General features: G+C 37.2%; 1 protein-coding gene across 1 annotated transcript in view; it reads right to left on the bottom strand.

The window, feature by feature from the left end:
* Nucleotides 1-527: 527 nt before the first annotated feature.
* The window catches only part of LOC148425774 (nuclear factor of activated T-cells, cytoplasmic 1-like), a 58,725-nt gene continuing 36,878 nt past the window's right edge, over nucleotides 528-22,374 (bottom strand). Inside the window, exon 10 of the mRNA XM_088410571.1 lies at nucleotides 528-2,245. Coding sequence (XP_088266697.1) covers nucleotides 2,190-2,245 — 56 coding nt within the window. The 3' untranslated portion in view covers nucleotides 528-2,189. The remainder of the gene's footprint in view (nucleotides 2,246-22,374) is intronic.

A 22,374-nucleotide genomic window follows, 5' to 3' on the forward strand; every position in this document is an offset into this window, starting at 1 on the left:
ATTTGTTCAGTTCAGTGTTAAATCCAGCATATAATGTGATTCACTGATTTTTTTCTGCCTCTACAATGCTAACAGGGTTGCATTCATATTGTTTGAGACATGTTCCACAAATAGCTTTAAAATAGATTTGAATTCCATTTGAACTGTTCCATTTGAGATGCAATTTAGTCATTACAGACAGTGGGACAAGAGAAAAATGTCCTTTTTGGGTTACTACAGACATTCATATTTTTAAAATGATTTTCAAACATTCTTTTCTCTAATTTTAGATTAGGTGAATTTACTCATTTACTCCTTTGTGATTTGCTGAAACAGACCATCTTTTCAACGGAAGCGCTGAACAAAAGCCATACAAGTAATTAATCATTGTAATATTTTATTTAAACAAAACATGAAACAACCAAGAATAGTTTAATATAACCGCAATAATAAAAAGAGAATCAAAAACATTCAACTATTCACTCTTTTGAGTAAACACATACAATAAACATGTCACTTTATTAATTGCTCAAAAAGTAACTGGGGACTTAAGTTATCATGGTCACTACACCATTTATTAATTCACACTTAAATGCACTTGAAACATTTTTCATTGTTCATAAATATATATTAATGAGACATATGGTCCACCTTGTGCCTACAAAGAAAATCATTAGTCACTCATCTTGAATCCTAGAAGGACATTAAGGCACATAATTAAAACCTTGCTTATATAGTTTCGTCATGCTTTTATATTCTAGTTCCAAAACTGTATGCAAGAGCTACATTGAAATCTAAATAAGAAATATTAGGCCTAAGAAATATTAGGCCAATGGGCATGCTCCATAAGACAGGTAACATAGCAAAGGAAGATTACATGAGAGCAGGAAAGAGCACAACACTTGGTCTGGGAGCACTACCACCTGCCTCTATTTCAATGGTAAAGTGCATATTATATTTCTTTATATTGGAATCACCGGAAGCTTAAGTCTGAAAAAAGAAGCCTGGACAATAATATCACCAAAGACAAAATGCTTTGGTTTTGCGCGGATCAATTATTGCCAGTCAGAAGTGACGGTCCTGCCACGTCCTCATTGAAATTAGTTTAAATGAGGCAGTAGCATATTTAAATGATCCTTCCGCTCATTTGCACATCAAATCCGCAATGCAGGATCATGAAATGCTTCAAAGTACTATATTTAAGTTTAAACTCAGCAGGTACTGTAAGCATACCATTGTTTAACTACAAAAACTGTATCTGCTCCGTACAATGACAATATAGACTTTCTATTGGATTGGGAATGTAGCTTTATGCGGTCATGCCAAGAGAAAACCTTGGTCCTGGCTTCTGTGATGGTGAATGATTGTCTGTGCATTACTATGTCGTAGTCTGGGCATGATAAAACAGGCACTAGGGTGAAAACTGTAATGAAGTGCAGTACAAATAGCTGAAATGAAAACAACGACAAAACAGAACAGTTAACTGGAGAAGACAACTTAGCAAAATGCGTAGAATAAGCATAAGGCATATTGTCAATTTTTTTTCTACAAAAGAATACATAACATTCAGTATAAACGAACATTGAGAATAAAGAACAAGAATAACATCTATTTGTTCACATAGTCTTGACGTCATTTCCAACCTTTGCAGTTACTCCCATGAACAGATCATCAAAATGATACAAAAGTTTCATATAAAAATGTTGGACTTTGGGTTATAATTGACCATAATTTGCACGTCTGCGTCTGCTGCGTTCCGTCATCTTCGCTACAAGTAAGGCACCGTACATTTCCGTTTCTGTGGTGTTGCAGCACAAACGAAACAAAGTGATGACGCATGGCAGTTTTCGTTGTAGCCTTACTTCCTCCATGCATGAACATAACATCGATATCACACTCCAAATGAAGATTGTCATTTGTCAGTTGAAGCAAGTGTTGCCCATGACATCATTTTCTGTTTGTAAAAGCACATATATACTCACGTAATTGTCATGGATATTCAAACTGCTAGGCAGTCATTGTGAAACTGCAGCAAGTCTTTGAAAAAGAAGAAACTGATAGCAAAACTGGACAGATGGGACATCCTGGTCGTTATGGCTCTTCATCTTTTGTGTCTTCTCTCATTTTGTATTGTTTTAGTTGATAGTTGTGCGCGTATGTCTGTGTATGTTTGCTGCTGTGTTGCCGCTGCACAACCCTTGATCAATGATCTATGCATGAGTGTGAACGGAAATGCTGGAAAGGTCATTCCTGATGATCTCGTTAACTGTGGAAACAAAAAAGCACAGTACAAGGTCACTCTTCTAAAATCACAACGCAGCACCGGAGTGAATATGATACAGTTGAGTGAATTCTTCCTGGAGGTTAAGAAGTACCTAACAATAAAACTATTGTGTATTTAAAAGAAATACCATGGTTCTTCTTGAAAATACATTGTTCTTTATATGCTCAGTGTATCGCAATTGAATCGAAGAACAAAATACAGGATGTGTCTTTTTTTTTTGAATTGTTAAATTATTACTTGCATGGAATTCTCATATTTGATCACCAAGGAGATCACGATTGACCATGAGGCCGTGATAATTACTTATTTCTATGGTAGCTTGAAATTCCAGTGATTTGCCATCAAATTTTGTGGACTTGTAATATTATGAGGGAAACGAAAGCATAATTGCTTGAAATCAGTAATTATTAAGAGTATTTTTTTTAAACTCAAGAATAAAGTGATAACTATACATTAAAGTATACATGTATTTAACCCCGTTGAGACAATGCGTCCCACATCTTTTAAAAAAAATCACAGCAAGTATAGCAATAACGTAGAATGGTATCCCAGTGGTTCGTAACACACCTAGCTACAGATTCTAGTGGCATTTAGCAACTCTTCCATAACGCAACAAGCCAGTGCTGGGCCCACTGTCAAAAAGGTAGCTTGCATTGTGCAATTTCTCCTCAATTAAGCATCTAATACTCTAGTACTGAAATATATTGATAATATGTGCTATATATGTGTGTTACTATAGAGTACACTGAGGCATTGTAGGCGTTTGGTGATCATATTCACTCATCTGGCACATTTATATTGCTATTATTATTATTATGCTACCTGAATCTTGGATTATTACAATAAAATACAGATGGGACAAAAAAATCCCAGGGCCTTAACCTAATCAATGGAAATGGGAATATTTTTCAACTCATTTTCCAAGTATCCTGGACTTATAAACAAGAAATATATGCCATAAATTTTAACCCCCCTCCTCCCCCAAACAAAAAACCAAACAGTAGTGAAAGGGTTAAATGAGCTGTTTCTTGCTAGTTACACTTATGAATTGATTGCCGCAAATCATGAGTATTTACAGTACTATTCAAGTTTGGAAACACACAATAATCCGGTATTTTTGTTATTTTAGACAAAACTGAAATGCAGATTAATACCGTACTTAAATTATCACCATTAGGGAATTCATACTTTTGGAATTATTATTATTGTTATTATTATTATGATTATGACTATCAATAATAATAATAATAATCATAATAATAATAATAATCATAATAATAAATTATTATTATTATTATTATTATTATTATTATTTAAAAATGTTAATACAAAGAGAATGTTTGAACATGATTTAAATTATTTTAGCCAGGTTATCACATTTTGCTATTTTCTCAGTTAGCGTTTTGATGTTGACGGTGCTTTATGACATGGTATGGCTTTCAGTTTACAGCTGCCCCGTATCAAGTTAATTGCTAGAATTTCTCGACCGCTTAATGTGTTGGAATTTGGAAGGTGGACTACTTCTTTATGTCTATGTAAAGCTAAGTATCAAGTGCAAGCTGTCATGGCAGTGTTCCCGAAAAACCTTTGATTGAGATATTTCACATAACAAGAAGACCAAGTTTTAGAACCTGACACAACAGGCTTGCTGCACATACACCATAGCTGACATCACTTAGGGCAAAAGAGACATCAATATAGTGGTATTCGGAAATACCATTAACCTGGAATCCAAACAATCTATTGTCCTTGAAAAGTCATATCGGCCCCATACACACATCTCTTCACACAAGTCATCGTCATGTCTTTCCTGTGCCCGCGCCTTTCCCACAGTCGGGCAGGCGCGGATCAGGCTGCTGCTTTTATCTGCTTTGTGTTCTTTGGCAAAACAGAGGGAAGTGACCGAGAAGATGGCCAGGATCACGGGTCCTGCAGCTCAACGCAAACAAGAAGCTCCCCACTTGTAGAGCTGCTTGCGATAAAGCTTACTGATGTAGACGGAGACAGACGGGGCCTAACAGTGAGGAGTCAAGACAGGAAGTCCACCCACCTTAAGGTAGTGTGTTATTGAAAGATACCGTTTGGTGACACGCTGATTCACTCAAAGGGGTCATCTGAATAAGAAACGCAACTCAAAGTGAGGGAGAAACTCATTGGGCAATCCTAGAGGCACAGGTGCACAATCTAGTGAGATTATTACAAAGTATAATTGAGGGATGGGAGTCTCTGAATGGCAGACAACTTCATTTGATTGTGATTTGGGGGTCTATGATTCGATTCGCAATTGAATTTTGCAACCAAATGATTTTGTATTTGCAATGATTTGATTGATAATGATTTCTGCTTTAATCTATAGATGTGCAAAGAAACATCATGATCAATTCCCGTCAATGACAAATGGAGATATTAAAGTGTCTTTTTTTTTCTTACATTTATTAACTTTTGTATTGTAAGAAAAGTGCCTTTTTTCACACTAACAATGTTTGGATCATATCCGCTACTGTATTCTTTGTTTTGATTCATTGACATACCAGCCACTAGAACATGGAATATGGAAGCCTTGTTTTTTGATTTACTGTATTTTTCGGACTATACGCCGCACCACACACACAAACAAAAAAAAAACAAAACAAAGAAAACTGACTACTATTACCGAAAGCGGACTATAAACAGCAGGTCATAACATCAGACTGTTATGAAGAATGATGGTAAATGGAAGTTAATATTTTTAAAATAATTTTTATATTTATATTTAAAACTTTTATTTATTTTTTTTTTATAATTACCCACTTAGAGCATCCTATCTTCAACAGACTGAACTTGCCTGTATGTTTTGCACCGACATATATGCAGGAAATGTTTAATTATTTACAACATAACACAACAGAATGCTGCAGTTAAAACGCAGTTCAAACTCAAAATCAATACTTTCATTCTTCCCTTTCTTTCATTATTTTAGTAAAGATACAATAAAAAAAACATTGCACATAATTTATTTATACAATCATATATACAATCATACACAAAATCATGAAAAAAGGGTGCAGTTTAAAGTCTGAAAAATACGGTAGTCATTGTAAATTTAGGTGACTTGATAGACCATTTTTATAATTAGGTAAAATATCAAAGGAATTTCCCCCCTCATCATTCTTTTTGATGTATGTCAGCTTATATAGATGGATAGAAAGCCCACATTGGTTTGATATTGGTAGTGATTCAAATTTAAAGCAGAGATGGACATTTTTTCTGTGTGAGATTGAATTGTGCGACTGCATTGGACTGTACCACAGTTAACAACGAGAGCCAACGCTGTACACTTGTGCCATATCCTACAATGACAATTCCTTAATCTGCTTTTGGATTACATTTTTTTATTGGCATTGTGTTGATTGTAGACACGTCATGCGATGGCAATAAAAACAAAGTTGTGAGGACCAGTAAAGGTAGTTGGTAGCAACCACCGCTGCAAAGGCTAACTTCAAGATCGAAGCCTACAGTACTATAACCATTGCATTGACACTCTTATATTTGGTGTGTTTATTTTGATGTTGGCCTTTGCACCAGCCCGTTGGGGTATGACGTGATGTTGTTCTTTTCCTTGGCAGTGAGCGCACACCGAAGCGAACAGGAAGCAGATTTGTTTTTATTTCATTTTAAATTTATGAAATTGACTTAGGGATGATTCTGTATCATGGTAGATGAGAATTGGCATTCATGTGTGAATCTTGAAAAAAATGGACCAACATCAACTTTCTATAGCCACTTATCCTCACAAGGGTCGGAGGCTTGCTGGTGCCTATCCCAACTGGCTTTGGGCAGTAAGCGGGGGACACCCTGAACAGGTTATCAGCCTATTGCAGGGCACACGGAAACGAACATCCATTCACTCACCCAACCCCACCTAAGGACAATATAGTATGTCCAATTCACAAGCCATAAATGTTTTTGGAGTGTGGGAGGAAGCCGGAGCGCCTGGAGAAAACCCTCGCTGGCTCGGGGAGAACATGCAAACTCCACACAGGAAGACCGGAGCCAGGTGGATTTGAACTCGGGTCCCTCTAACTGTGAGGCAAACGTGCTATTCACTGTGTCACGACCCGCCCAAATTGACCAACATCATTGAGTAATTCTTAATAAATATCGGCTTACAATATCATATTTTGCCGCACAAAATTTGCCTGATTTGTTTCTAATATTTAGTCCTTTTCACAAACCAAATGAAAATAGAAACTTTGCACACACATGCACGCTCACGCACTCACGTTGCAAGGGACCCACCTCCCGAAACAAGAGGAACTCCCATTGGAAAAATACAACCTGTGCCAACACTACTGGCTGTTTTGAAGTCTGTTTGGCTCAACAGGCATTTGGCTCGACAGGCTCAGACTTATTTTTAGGTCTGCCATTGCAGGGCATAAAGGAAGTGCACACACATTTAGCAATGAAACTATCTAACTTTTACGCTAATCTCTGGAGCCAACGTGAGCAACAGCTTTAAGCAGTTCTGATCAGCGAGGGGGAAATCCAAAAACCTCGGCAGTTTAAAAAAAAAAAATCAATAAATACAGTAAAATCCACAAATACAAAAAAAAGTCAGATCCTTTCTTCATTTAAACACTGAAACTGCAGTGATGCATCTTCCTTTTATTGCTGCCATTATCATCTCATACTTTCCACTGACATTGTTGATTATGTTCCATTCTGAGAAAATGAGTGCTAAAGTGGTTAAAGGTACACATTTCCAATATGTTGTTGTTTTATAGACAGTAGTGATGATTGCAGGGGTAGGATGTGGTCAAATGTCAAAAATACAGCATCTTTCTATCTTTAGTGCTTTAATTTGGTAAATTACTATGAGGTAGTCATTTCTTAGTCTTTGACAAAGGCTCTAATTTTTTTTTTTTTTGGCATAGATAAAACAAAATAAGTAGACAAAGTTAGGTTATTTAGAAGTGACATGATAAATATGCAATAAGGAACACAGTCATTAGGAACATTTAGTTCAATGTGGAGTCTGGCTGCAAAATATCTTTCTAGTTTGTAATGAGCATGGACAGGTGGACTGCTGTAAATTTAGGCCTATTTTACACATTATCGGTTAACAAATTAATCATGTCATCTCGGTTGGACAGCTGGACAAACATATTCTGTTTGGTTGTTTTTTCTGACTTAGTTCAGTAGCTCAGTCTAATCATGGAAAACAGTAAGTGAGAGGATACACTCATGAATAAACAAAAACAGTGGAAAAATGAACTGCATTATTCCCCTGGTGAAAAAGGAAAAACACGTCGTATTAGAGTGACTCAAATATGACCTGACATTGTTCATTAGCAGAACCTTTGCAAGCAGTGGACCATGAGCCTGACCTGTCATGGCCTATATTGAGTTAATATCCTTAAGGTACAATTTGCAAGGTAAACTTTGTAGGTCAAATTTTGATAAAAATGTTGTGATGGTACTTGTGGAAAACCTTAAAAGTCCACTTTCCAACAATAATTTGATTGTTATATGTGAAAAAGAATAACTCTTTTTTTACGATATGATCCAAGCAGCCCTACTATTTGACAAACACTATTCTCATTAATGAAATTAAATAGAAGTATCAAAATTCATTCATTTTGTGAATTTTTAAAGGAAAATTTCTATATTAAAATACATATATGGGAATTTCTTTAAAATCATGTTGTAATAATAAAGATATCTGTACTTGGTATCCTATCAGTGACTATCATGGTAAATGTTATTGTTTTAATGGACTTCATAATTAACTAATTCACTCATTCTTGACAAAAAAAAAAGTGTCGTTGTCAATGAAGCCCAATGAGTTAATCTGCAATTTAGTAAAATTAAAAAAAAATAAAAAAACAAAACAAAAAACACTATTAGAAGATGTTTCCAAAATTTTTGACTTGTATTGTATATAAAGGGGGTAAGCAACCTAACCATGATGATTATGCCAGTGGTCTCCAACCTTTTTTATCACCATGGACTGGTTAACACTTGGGATTTTTCTTTTTTTTTTTTTGGGGGGGGGGGGCTCAAAATGTACAAAATGTACGCAAATTACATTAAGTCAATCATAAAACTGATTTACAAGAGCTATTAATTTCACGGGAAATATCTGGCACAAACAAAAATGCGAACGAGCTAAAAGCATACAGGGCAGACTATATAACATGCTGAAGATAAGAACTAACAGCATGTTATTCACAGACAAAGCAGTGTCTGCGTCACTGACTGACTGCTCTCAAAATCACACCATCCTTCTCACTACAAAATGTAATATCAACAGCGGCCAGAGGCGGCGCCAAAAAACAAAGATCAAGCCAACTAAATCATAATGAATGAACCGTTAAACGAAATCAGTTCCAAAACATTATTTCGGGTGCGGCCCACGCGGCACGGTACCAGTCGATCCACGGACCGGTGGTTGGGGAACACTGGATTATGCCACAAAGACAGTGTCTACCAAGCCTCAGTGAGAAGTGTTATGCACTTTGGTTCAATAACATGGCGACTTCTGAGAAATCAGTGGATACCCTGCAGTCTGGAGGCCCCATAGCCACTGAGTTTTTTTTTCAGCAGGTGAAACCCGATCTTCGGCTAAATCGGCTTTGACCGGCATTGAGCTGGCGGAGATTGACTCTACTTTCCCTCAGCTTCTGAAGTGATGTTAGAAAGCAAGACCTCTGACCCTAAAGGCTGTAACAGAGGTTTCCTGCCAGGGACTTCTATTCTCACATTTAGTCTCAGGATGCCAAAGGAGAGCGGGGCACCTTCCTGATCTTTAATCACTTTCACATCACGAAGAAAGTTTCAGCTTTTAGGGTCTTCATGCTATATAGTAAAGGGTGTTGTTTCCTATACTTTCTCAACACTCGCATATTAACACATCAGCCTTGTGAGAAAGAGGTGGTAGCTTCCTTCAATTGTGGCGTCCAGCTTCCACTGCATGTGAGGAAGTGTGCCTGTGTCATAGGATCTGGGTAATACAGTATAAACACTACTCACAAAAGTCAAAGGGGACTAGTAAGATGAATCTAAACCTCATTTGAACTTCATGTGGAATTGATTTGGTAGAGAAGCCAAACTCAAGGTCCAACTTGCTGGAGAGAGACAATTGAATTTCCTGCTACATATTACTTTTGTTTCCCTACTATATCAAATCTTCTCTTGGCCTCAGCAGAAACACTTAATGGACAATTTGCAGCCTCCCACACACACGCGCGTGCAAGCTTGCACACACAAACACACGCAACTCAAATGACTGGGCGGAGAGCTTCTGAAAACATCATGTATCCTATGCCGACGATAGCAGCAAGCAAAACCAAGAGGGGGCAAGTGTCAAAAGATGAAAAGAAAGTTTACAAAACTCAGACATAGCTCTATTGTATATACAAAAACTAATTTGAAATGGGCAACGTCTTTCAATCATATACTTTACCATAACTTAATACAAAGTTGTGTCTCTAATGTCATTTGACATTTGAGGACAAACATCAGGTCAGAGAGCAATAGAGACTAAAAAAGTACTCAGTCAATTTTACTCAAATACCTTCTCTCCACATTTATGTCTTTGTAAACACCAATGTAATGCGTTTTGGTCAAGGACATGTTAAAGAAAAAAATGGTGCAATGCAATGACTCTAATTGTGTAATTCTTTTTCACCTTTAGAGAGAGAGAGATCTTTAAAAAAACAAACAAACAAAGAAACAAAACAACATGGTACTGGGCAAACACATTTGCCTAAGAGTCAGTTAGAGGTTATGTGTTTTAATCTTGACGTTATTTTTATTAGTCTGCTGTTTATTTGTTGGTTTTCTGTTAATGCAAAGAAAGTATTTCAAATATTCATGCAGAAACACAGCCCAGCATTTTTTTAAAGGTTTCATGTGAACCCACAACTGATTCAGTGCTGAATCAGGAAGTCATGCAAAACAGAGAATAAGAAGCAAGTGCGACATATTCTCAATCCATGTCGTTATCTCAGGAAAGATACATTATATATTTTACAGATAATGGAACTGATTTGAGACCCATCCATCCATCCATTCAATCTGAAACCCAGTTAAAAAAAAGTTGTTGGGCTCCAAAATGACAAAATGTTAGAAAAATATATAAAAATGATATTGTTGTGTTTCCTTGCGGACAAGGCCAAAATTGCGAATGGGCACCAGTGGCTGTTTGACCAAATGTGCCCTGTGATTAATTGGTGAAAAGTTCAGCGTGAAGCCAAGCCCAAGAAAATCGGACTTTGAAAAATGTTCAAAGGAGTTTTTTTTAAAAATTACAAAAACAACAAGAAAAGGAAAATAGTTTGATCCAAGCCCGAGGAATATGCCAAATTAGATTATAGGAGCTTCCTTGAAATGTCCATCTTTAGCGCTGTTGTTTTGGCTGCTGCAGTGTGTAACCTTTGTCTTTGATCATGCACTAAACTGTTGTGCCTCTCTCTGTCTCACCTCTCCCTGTCTCGTAGCATCACTTCCCTCATCGTCTCATTTCCTCCCAATACCCAGGAGGTGGCGGGTGTGCCCGAGAGAGGCTAGTCCTCAGGGAGGATAAGAAAGAGGTGTTTACATGGTGGCTGCAGCTGTCCATGCTGACCATGAAATCATTGAGCAGTCAGCTTCAGGCTGCTGTGCAAAATGTAGTATAGGCAAGAGTAAATTGAAGCAAGAAAAAAAAAAACTGTTCTTCTGTTGTGAAAATACTGTTTTCTAATTTGGTAGGTTTCATGCATATTTAGCCATGGATCCCAAATTTGGCCTTCAAAGAATGGCCAAAATCATCAAGAGTGGCTGTGCTGAAAATGACTGGCATTCAATGAATTAAGTTGTACAAGTTATACCTGTGGGTCACGTCACTGTTGGAAAAAGTTGTGAAATGTTTTCTTTTGGTCTCATTTAGTTTTATATCACAAACAACTGGCATTTGACAGGGATGTGTAAAGAGGGGAGCGCTGACGAAGATTGAGGAATAAAACTAGATTCAAAAATGTTTTGTAGAACTCCTTACGGACAGGTTCATGATAAAATCACTCAACCATCTTATAAACTCACTACGACGGATTCAGAATTAGAAACGTATGCTCCTGCGGAGGCTGACGCAAAATATAAGCATATAAGCAGACTGAAACAATCATGCTTCAGTCAGTTTCCCTCGTCTGAGCAAGAACTTGGCGGCGTGTTGAAAATCATGATGATTTGTAGGTGCATTTGTGCCTTTGCTTAAGCTTCTTTAAATCACCTGTCGCATGTAAGTTGTAAGGTGGGATTTTGAACTTGTTTTCTTTTTATTTATACACAGAGAAACAGTATTCTCTCTGTCCAACAAGGTTAACCTCAGTGCACACTTTATTGTTTAGTATCCATCATTGACACATGGTTTAGACTGACTCCCGCCTGTAACTTGTTTTTGGAGTGTCTGCGTGTAATAAAATGTGTGGCCTTTGGTTAACATTTCTTCAACATATAAAGCCTTTCTGTGACAAGTGCATTTTTTTTCTTCTCCTTGCAACGATTGTTTTTGGGTTAAGTTTGTTTTGATTTGTAATACCAATCAAAAGGATTTCAAATGACTCTGGCAAACTTTCTCCTCCACACAGGCAGTCAGATGTCACGAAAAAAAGACAATGATTATTACTTTGAGGGTAACTAAATCTTACAAAACTCCTGCTGGGCACACAAGCATGTCTTTAAGTTTTAAACTGCTCTTGGGATGCATCTGGATGTGCTGAACTTTGTTTGATTAATGCTCTGTGCACTAAACTTGAAATCTGCCCTATGACCTTAAAACCTAAATTGTAGAAGACACAATATGGGGTGTTTCCTGTTTCCTTTTAGCACATAGATTGTGAACTTTGTGTGTGTGTGTGTGTGTGTGTGTATATTTATATATATATATATATATATATATATATATATATATATATATATATATATATATATATATATATATATATATATATATATAAAATCCACCAAAAAGATTGCCAATTTGCAGCAACTAAAATTAGATTTAGAAACTAAAATACCAGCATCACGTCAGCTCTTTAAAACAAATTTTATCATCAAAAATGTATCACTTCAAAAGTGTGTTAAACACACTTATATTTTTCAGATAACTTTCTAAGACATTTTGCTGAGCCTGGGAACCCTGAAATTGAAATACTGTAATACCTGAAATAATAAATAACATGAAATTGTATCACTTGTTGTTTTGAAAGTTTTGAGAAACTAATGTATTGTAGAAAACTATAGAGAGCCATTTACTTGCCTAAAATTCTATTTAACTTTATAAGATATGCTGGCAAACCCAGGAGATCCTTGAACTGTTTTTAAAGAATTTTACACAGATATTTTTTGCCTAAAATGTGTCTGTGTGTCTGTTTTAAATCTGTGTTATGCAAATCTGAAGATTTGCAGAATAAAGTTATGTAGGCAATTCAAAAAAGTTAAGGATTAGATTAGGGTTACCCTTTCTTTTTTCATTTTGACACTCAATAGTTTTCTTTTCACTGAAATTGTATATTGACTCTAAATATCAGTTAATGGCCTTCTTGAATACATTTTTTTTTTAAATCAGCCTTCAAATTACTATACTATACTATACTTCTACGAATAGGTGTGTGGATTTCATTCCAGATGCCGAGATTTTGAGCCACATATAGTATAGGCCCCCAGGAGACTGATTCTTTTTTGTGGTAAATCGATGTACAGACAAATGAATGATTGGATCTATGGATGGAGGGACAGAATATCATTCCTGTCCTTCACTGTTGGATACAGTTAGCAAGCATGACATTTTATATATATATATATATATATATATATATATATATATATATATATATATATATATATATATATATATATAGTTAGACGGTTGCTGTGAAAGCACATCTGTGCTTGGTTGGATAAAATCAGGAGAGTCTAGGGACCTGTTGAGATTAATAGCCGCAGTGGGTCACATGCCAACAGTAAGACAATTACATTTCAATAGTTATGATCATTCCCCCCTCAAGTATAAAAATCTTCACCCACTGCTTTGTAGGCCCCTATGCTACAAAACAAAACAAAAAAATGCTGTGATCTTTAACTTTGCTGCTGTTTACTGCTCTTACACTTCTTCAGGTACAATGGGGATGTACTGAATTTGTGTGTGTGTGCGTGTGTGCATGTGAGTCAATGGTCAAGTTGCCAGGGAAAATTCACCAAGATCTCAACCAGCTTTCTTCCACCTCAATTTTTCCCCTCTTCCTTTCAGTCTGCCTGTCTACGTCTATGTCTCACACATTCAAATGGCTGACCTGCTTCTTCTCATGCTATTTGAATATTCCTTGATGTGAGGATATGATGAAATTCCTCTAACTCCAAAATTTCCACATTCCATATCTAATTTAGGCTCATCAGCACATTGGGTTTTAATATTTAAAAACTCTGTTAAATATTTAAAACAAATTTTGGCAAGGTTGTATAATGGCTCACGCAATTTGACAACTTTGACAATTTTTTGATAGTTGCTCTTTGTTTACCTGTCAACATGAAAGTTGAATGGTCCTTACTGGACTGTCACAATGAGGTGCTCGTGAATTGGTTTCACAATCCTGCGATTTATTCTTCACCTCTTCAACAATACTACATCCTCTCATGTTTTTTTTTTTTTTTTTAATTTTTCACAAGGTTTATAACTACTTCCTGTCTTTCATTCAAGGTATTAACATTCTCCTGACACAGTGCAGATTTTTTTTTTCAGAGTGAGTCAAGCTAGTATTTAGTTACAGTATTGGGAATGGAGACCTGCTTCTGTTTTTTGATACTGTAAACTAGTTCAAAAATAAAAACAGTAAGTGAAGTGAAGCATGTTTCAGATTTCCCACATGGTGAACGGTCAGTGAACGCCTGTGTAATGTTGATCTCTGGACATATCCTAACTTTTACATGATCCTCTTAGTTTAAGTAATATTACGTGTGTGGACAAGGATGGACTCGGACATTGGTTCAGTCTGCCTGCTTCTTTTATTGAAAATAATGCCGTAACAACAAAACAACCTCAGCTAACACCAGCTGTTCTTAGCTGCAACAGGCACTTGATGCTAACAGCAAACTGACGTCCTCCTCCTCTAGCTTGTCCCATTACGGTAATTATTTTAAGTAAGAATACGGCCTATATAAAAATGCACATCTGTGCTCGGCTTATGCGGCTGACGGATCAATCATCCTCAAATGGTGCTGAATAAAAACAAAATGAATTTCTAAGTTACCCTTTATAGGAAAAGCCCATACTTTTTACTTTTGGGAAGAAAGGGTGCCTTATATTTGGGGAGTTACGGTACTTCCCTGCGGATCCACCCAAATGTGCTAAGATTTGATGATTTTTCCATTCCATATTTTCATAGCCAACTGGAGATATCCTCCATTAAAGGCTAATGTATGGTTTCTGTTATTCTGCAGCAGCATTTGTGGCCTTTTCAGCAAGCTCTCCAAAGAGGAACAGTGGTTAAACAGTAGTGGTAGAATGTGCTTTTAACAACAAATAGAGGAGCTTAGTCGGTGTCATTCAGTCGTTACTCAAAGACGACCGAGGGTAGTAGTGGACCTACGTCAAAAAATGTTCAGTCTATGTACACAAAATCATAACTCAGGCACAGATAAAGAAGATAAAGCTTTCTTGGGAAAATAGACTCACTCCAGGATCAGGCAGTCACTAAAAATCAACCACACTGACATTTGTCATATTTTGAGGTGGTAGCTGCATGATCACAGATACAGTACTGTGTACACAGATACATATCCCGGCCAAGCCACAAGCCCTGTCTGAGTCCTGACCCGTTACGATCTGTGTGTCTCTGTGGCTTTTCAACTTGTGTTCCTTAAACCTCAGAATGTGAGCCACGCAAACCGAGCCTCTAAACGGCTGTGTCAGGAGAAAGTCTATGAGATACGTCATGCATGATTAACTTTTGAAACAGAGCTTCAAATATTTTGTGTGGCTTGAATCAACAACCTTCTTGAGTGATGGCCAATTGTACTTTTCAGAGCAATATTTTTTACTCCATTCAAAGTGTGTTGTTTCTATCCTACACAGCTTGAGAGAATTATAGAAAATAAGTTACACCTTCCTCCAGTAGCAAATCTGACAAAGTGGTGATGTTTTTACAGAACAAACACTAGTAATTGAAAATCTGAACCTAAGAATCCCATCTAAACGTTATGCGTGCCAAACACCAGACTAATGGGAAAATCAATTTATTTGGATAATTTGAGTGTAGCTTTTTATTTTTTAGCAGACACATTCTTTGTTAGTGACTGTGGATATTATGACAGAGCACATGAAACCAGACCAGATCTTCTGGTTCTTCTGCCAGAGCTGTGGTGCACACGTAGGCAAAAGTGAGCCAGCACAATTAGGCAATTAATGGATTGACTTTACACAAACTTTATGCATCTGACCAGGACTAATTTTGTATGCTCCAGATAGTTTTAAAAATACGTAATAAGTGTGGCGTGACACCATTGCCTCTTTCATATGTAACCACTTAGATACAGTTATTTTTTCAACGTGCACACAATCCTGACAATAGTGTTAAATATGTCTGACAAAATAGCAAGCTGATCACTACCAGGAACCTAAAGGCTCTTATGTTCAGCCAGTGGTGATAAATGATGTAAGGGGAGACTGAGGGTAATCCAAAGGCCTTCCACTGAACTGAAATGACATGGCGACTCAACTCTCCAGCACATCATTTCAGCATTTCCCTTATAAAAAGTAACAAAGCACACAACTATTAGATGGTAAAAAAAAAAAAATCGACAGTATTTCAGTGGTACTCAAACTAAGGTACAAGTATCCTTGGGGGTATGTGAAGGCACTTAAAGGAGATATTAACAGGGTTCCTACAGTTATCTAAAGCAAATCTAATTGAATACTTTTTAATGCAGTGACGGGACCAATTATTTTTTTTTTTTTGTCTTTCAAATTAAGATCAAATTGGAGAATTATGTTCTAGTGAGTCATTTGCAAAATCTTGTACACCTTTACTTTGTTAAGTTTTATTCTGCTGTGGATTGTCACTAATAACCTAATTTTATGGAAAACAAGCCAGAAGTAAAACTGCAGATGTTACACAGTCAATCCTCTGGAGTTGCTGAATAAAACATACCTAAAGATACCATTACAAATTTGGTTTTATAATTCATTATGACAAGGACGTGGACATGGATGGACTGGTCATCGGGCATACAGGACAGATGCCCTGTGAGCCGGCGTGTTTTAAATTATTATTTCTTTCATTTTACTTTAAGAGAATCCCTGAATCTCAACTTTTTTTTTACATTTCATGAAATAGAATTTTGTTTGTATATATTTTTATAATTATTAATACTACCATTTCCACTTTTTTTCATATTTATTGTTACATTTTACACTTTCTATACCTCCTATTTTGTTGGCAGACATCGGGTGAAAGGCAAAACACACCTTGAACACAGAGTGGGAATTGAACTCATTGATTTAGCCAAGTAAACCACTACACAAACAGTGACTGGTCCTAAAATAATCTATACTGTATTGTTTCAAACAATATAATTCTTTTTATATATATAATTTGTTATTATTCATATATTTTTTTTTATTGAAAGTGAACACCAATCCCTGCCTTATCCCTCTTACAAACAAGGATAAGGATGTTACCCACCAGTACTATATATGAGGAAATACAGTCTGTATGCATCAATGTTATGAGGCATTACATATTGGTTCCTAAATTTGTTAAAAAAAAAAAACAAAAACAAAAAAACATAATATTTTGGGCTTAGAGCTTCTCCCGAGTCTTCAATTTATGGCTTGTCATGTTTAAGTCTGCCAGGAAAAAAAAGTATTCGAATGAGAAGGCATCAATAATAACAATAGTAAAATACCTACATCCTGTTTGTGGTCATTAATAATAAAAAAGCCATCACCATTTCTCTGGTACCTGTCAATATCACTTTGTATAGAGGGCTGTGTTCTTGGCATTGCACTTAACCACAGTCTTTTTTTTTTCTCAACATACTTATCCGGTCTTGATCTTCATAAAAGGGGGCATAGGGTAAAAGGTCTAGTGTCACTTGTTCAATGAATGCTTGCTTGCTTGTTCAATGGAGTCTTGCTGACTCCACTGCTTAAAGGTATAGAGGAAGTATATTTAAAAATAAACAAACAAACAAACAAACAGTATCTGAGGAACTCTGCTTTAGGTAAACCCATTCGACACCAACCTTGAATTCAATCCACACCCTTCCCCCTAAGACTCACTTTTCAGTCCTCCCCTCTGATCCTAAAGCCAGCCTTGCGGCACACTCCAATGTTATCGACTCAGCATGTTTTCAGCGTGGTGTGGACGCACTCTCAATCATCATTAAGGGTTTTGGAGAGTCCTGGGGTCTGGGAAACTTTCCAGAATGTGTAAAAGTTTCCATGAGGAAAGCCTCGGTTGCTTTCAGAATCATCAGCGGTAGTTGGAGATCCTCGACAAGAATAGAATGCCCTTTTTTGTACCCGAAGGGAAGGGGACTTGACAACATTTTGATGATCAAGTTGAGAAAACAAGCCTAGTCAAGTTTCAAATGCAGCAACCCTGAATTGAAGAGGAAATAATCACAACTAAAACTACCCTGAAATGCAAAGCAATCAGAGCACATATGTTAACTGTCAGAAATTGACTGAGGCTAGTATGGGTTTTGTGCATGTGCGTGTATGTGTGCATATGTTTTGTTTTGGAGAATAAGGGTCCTCTGTGTCCCAGAGAGGCAGCTGGTACAAATCTGACTCTCTGATTAGCACTACTGTGCTGCATTCAGCTACATTTCATAATATCACCGATCACTAGCAGCTAATAAGACACGACACACTGCAGTAGCCTCAAAGGACCAAATGCCTTGCCCGGTCAGCATGCTTCTCTTGCTATGTGTACGTGCACACACACATAAACACACACATGCAAAAATACATACGCGTACGTATAGGTATGAAGCAACCATGTAGCATTACTGAAAATTTAGGTTCAGTTGCATGGCCCTTTTAAACTGTGAATTTCAAAGTAACCCAATGTCAGGTGTGGCCAAGTCCAGTAAGCCAAAGCCACAGTCCAGACATTTAGACATTCAGAATGAGGAATCTTCTACAAATCTTATATTATTTATGAAAAAAAAATATCCGCAAAAACATCTAAAACCACTTTTCAAAACTCATAAATACAAACTTAGAAGATTGCCGAGCGGTTCCGGCCATACTCACGAGCAAGGTTAACTATGCGTGCGCCTCCTTCGTATTTTTATATTATCTGCTGCTTCGTTTCTATTGTCATCATCCTCTTACTTCTTCCTTTACCGCCACTTGCAATTTTAGAAGCCATGTCTAACAGATAAAGTTTGCAAAGTCTTCACAACATTCCTTCTTTCCGTTTTTCACTCATTTTCTCTCCTTCCTTCCATCTTGACCAGCTGTGCCATCAAGCTAGATAAAGGCGTTCGGCCAATAGCATATCGGCATTTCTGTGATTGACGTGACGCCGGCCAATAGCATATCCGCATCTCCGTGAGTGAGACCGGGACTGTGACCTTAATCGACCAATAGCATATTGGCATCTCCGTGACTGACTCCGTGACTGACACCGTGACTAACACCGTGACTGTGACATTGTAAGAGCAATAGCGTTCAGTGTTGCTGTCACAAGCGTGATTGTTTGATTTCGTTGATGCAGCAAAGCGAAAATAAATGTACTAACACATTGACCGGCATGACGGATTGTTCGTAAGACATTCACGGCCCACGCTCGTAGGTCGAAAAGTTCGTAAGAGAAGGGAGTTCGTAAACCGGGGGCCCACTGTACTGTGCATGTGTATTGGGAAAGAGTATTTATTACATGATTATACCTCAACACACCACTTTCACAGTCGACAATAGCAGATAATGGTTCCAAAACAAATAAAAAAAATAAGTAAATAAATGAATAAATACATAAATGCAACTTTGAAATTGGATAATTTCTCTTTGCACACCTGACTTTTTCTGGTGGAACATGACTGTTCTGAGGCACTGTGATTGAAATACACTGTCATAAAGGATTCCCCGTGTGTGAAGGTGAATGTTAGTTTTTATATATTTAGTTATTTCTTTATTTTTGTCATTTCATTTTTTTTCCTGATTATTTATGTGCACATAATCCATTGTGGTAGTTGTGTGGCAATTGCTCACAAAAAGTGATTTTTAACTCAGAAGAAGCAAAAAAAAACAAAAAAACAAAACAAAACAAAAACAAACAAAAAAAACTTTAGCTCGCAATCTTTGACTGTGCTAGCTTCCTGTGTTGAGTTTGTATGTTCTCCCCGAGCCCGTGCGGGTTCTCCTCGGGCACGCCGGCCTCCTACCACACTCAAAAACATGCATACAAACAAACATGATTGAGAGTGTTGAAATAGGCACCAGCAGGCCAGCGACCCTAGTGAGGATGATCAGCCATGGAAAATGGATGGATTGATGGACATCATTGATATTTTGTCTACAAATCAGTCACACATCACACATTCTTGTACATTTTTTTGACAGTGATGTAATGCCACGGAAAACAAATTGGCTCTGTAGGATCGGACTTAGCGAACCCTGTAATATGTGTTACAAATATAAATATAATATTTGATGAGAAGAAGTGTTCACATTTTCCCCTACTTAATGACTCTTAAGGCATCTAAACTAAGTCAACTTTTTTTTCGTAAATGTATTTGACTTCATTAATATCAGATAATTTTCCCAAAATCTTTGGGAGAAAAAAATGCAGTGAGTGCAGTGATCTTATTTTGTGAGACTTAGAAAGCATATAAAGCATTACACTTCCACTGTTTTACATCAATGAGTTTTTTACTTTGAGTTTGCAGCTGCCACAAGGTCACCAGACGTTCCTCTTATCGCAAGGAAATTTTGAACAGATCCAAAACTTCCTCGTCACAAGTACAACATCTGGCGGCCTCTGGTGACCTTGTGGCTACCTCCAGCGACCTTGAACAAACCTTGTAAGAGGTCAAAAGAGCTGCAGGCTTTTCAGCCACTCATCAGTTCATTTTCCCGTCAGTGTGAAACTCCACTATCCATGTCTTAAATTAGATCAGTGGTTCACAACCTTGCTCCTGTAAATATTGGGCCAATTAACCTCTGACAGCATAAGATCTGTTTGAATGAAAAAGAACAAACAAAGATAAAATGAAAAAAAATGGTGTGCAATCCGTGTCTGATTTTATAAACATAGGAACTCCATTTGCTGGGATATTTAATCAGCAACTCCAAAAGACCTCCTTTAACATAATCAGTTCTTTTTCTGGCTCATCCGGCAGAAAATGTCATAAATAGCTGGTTTTTATAAAGTTTTTTCACAAAATAAAAACAATAGTTCTACAATTACAAGTACAATTTTGTCTCGAAGGTTTTCATTGTACTTTCAAGTGTGTTTTACTAACCCTAACCTGTCTAATGTAACTGGTATGTTTGGCTGCATGACATCTCGAGTTCACCATCAGATGCATGTAGTCTTCAGGCCACATTTGGCATCATTCGATATTTGAAGTCCATTTTTAGTTAGGAGCAATGCAGTTGGGCTAAGGCATTCGGGCCTGCTCAATACCAGCGCAGCAAGTAAACAAAATCTACTTCGGAGATTGTGCATTGCAGTCAAGGGGTTTAGAGGTCAGACTCCCGCTATCGTAACACTGTTCCTAGTGGTACAGTAGCTCACTGTTGATAAGTTGAGTGATTTCTCAAGGGCTATATAAAATCTAGTCCTAGCCAGAGAGATGCATTTCCTTTGCCTGATGAGAGCTGGAGGCCTAAGCATTGGAGCGTGGGAGGTGCTGCACTCTTGGGGAAGATCAAGTGTGCACCCATGGACTTCAAATCACCAGCCCCCAATTGCTGAGGAGCAACACAATGCTACATCCCTAGCGTTAAATCACTGCTGCTGAGGTGAGGTCATCCGCTTGTCTTCCTCTCTAATGGAGAGCTCAGCTCACTAACGCACAGCGGTAATGCATGAAGAAGGGAAGCAGGAGACACAGTGAGCTACCTTCCAATCTCATTTGTTTTAACTTAGGATTAATTTGAGGAGTTTGAGAGAGAACAGGGAGCGGCAGATGCCTTTGGAGTATGCTATTTCCACCGCATACTTACCAAGACTCCAGCAGCTCACCGCAGAAAGCACGAGCGGATGACAGGTGATGCAAAACGGTAGTATATTGAGGTTTTTCCCTTAGCTTCTACACTGTCCTGACCCAATCAATACACATTCCTGTGCGTCCCTAATGCAACTGTAATCACTGATAGAATACATTTGGCCGTTGGGTGAAGAAAGACTCAGCCCACTAAGTGACAATGGATAGAGTAGTGGGGAAAGGAAACTTGGTTACATGATTCTAAGCTGGTATTTCAATGGGCTTCTGGCACATCTAAATTACTGGACATCTGTGTAAAAGGACACCAATTCAAAATACAAAATAAAGCTGCAGTTTCACATAATTTCATTATCCAGAAAGAAATGAGCGCTTTAGTCTTTTATGTAGGTCACTGAGAAAGCAATATTCATTTTATATGATTTTAGAGGTGTGTTGCAAGGATGAAAGAATGAACAACAACAAAAAACAATGCCAAACACTTTGTCTAACATCATTTTCCACAGCAATGACAGGGCGATAATAATGATATATCGGTGTATTGCAGTATGAAGAGACACAATATGCGTATCACAATATGATGTTCAGTTTCTAATATACTGCATATTAATTTTGAGACACCGTATTTTTGTAACACGTCGCTTAAGCAAATTATTTGATAAATCATTACAACTAAACATCTCTTCTTGGTTTTTCTTTTTGTTTTCTTTTTTTTTTTCTCAAGCAAGTAATGTCACACATCTGGCATGTTTCACATAAGGTTTAGTAGAAAAATGACTGACCAATATGAAGTTGAGTATTTGGTTGTTCGTAATAAGAGGGCAAAATTTTGGCCTTAAAAAGAGAAAGAAAACAATTTTGTGAATAAAGTTGCCGCGTGATTTCATTACAAACAGACTGTATGCTCAAGGGGT

Source organism: Hippichthys cyanospilos, chromosome 3, assembly GCF_059441005.1.
Source record: "Hippichthys cyanospilos isolate Australia breed blue-spotted pipefish chromosome 3, RoL_Hcya_1.0, whole genome shotgun sequence".
Taxonomy (NCBI): Eukaryota; Metazoa; Chordata; class Actinopteri; order Syngnathiformes; family Syngnathidae; genus Hippichthys; species Hippichthys cyanospilos.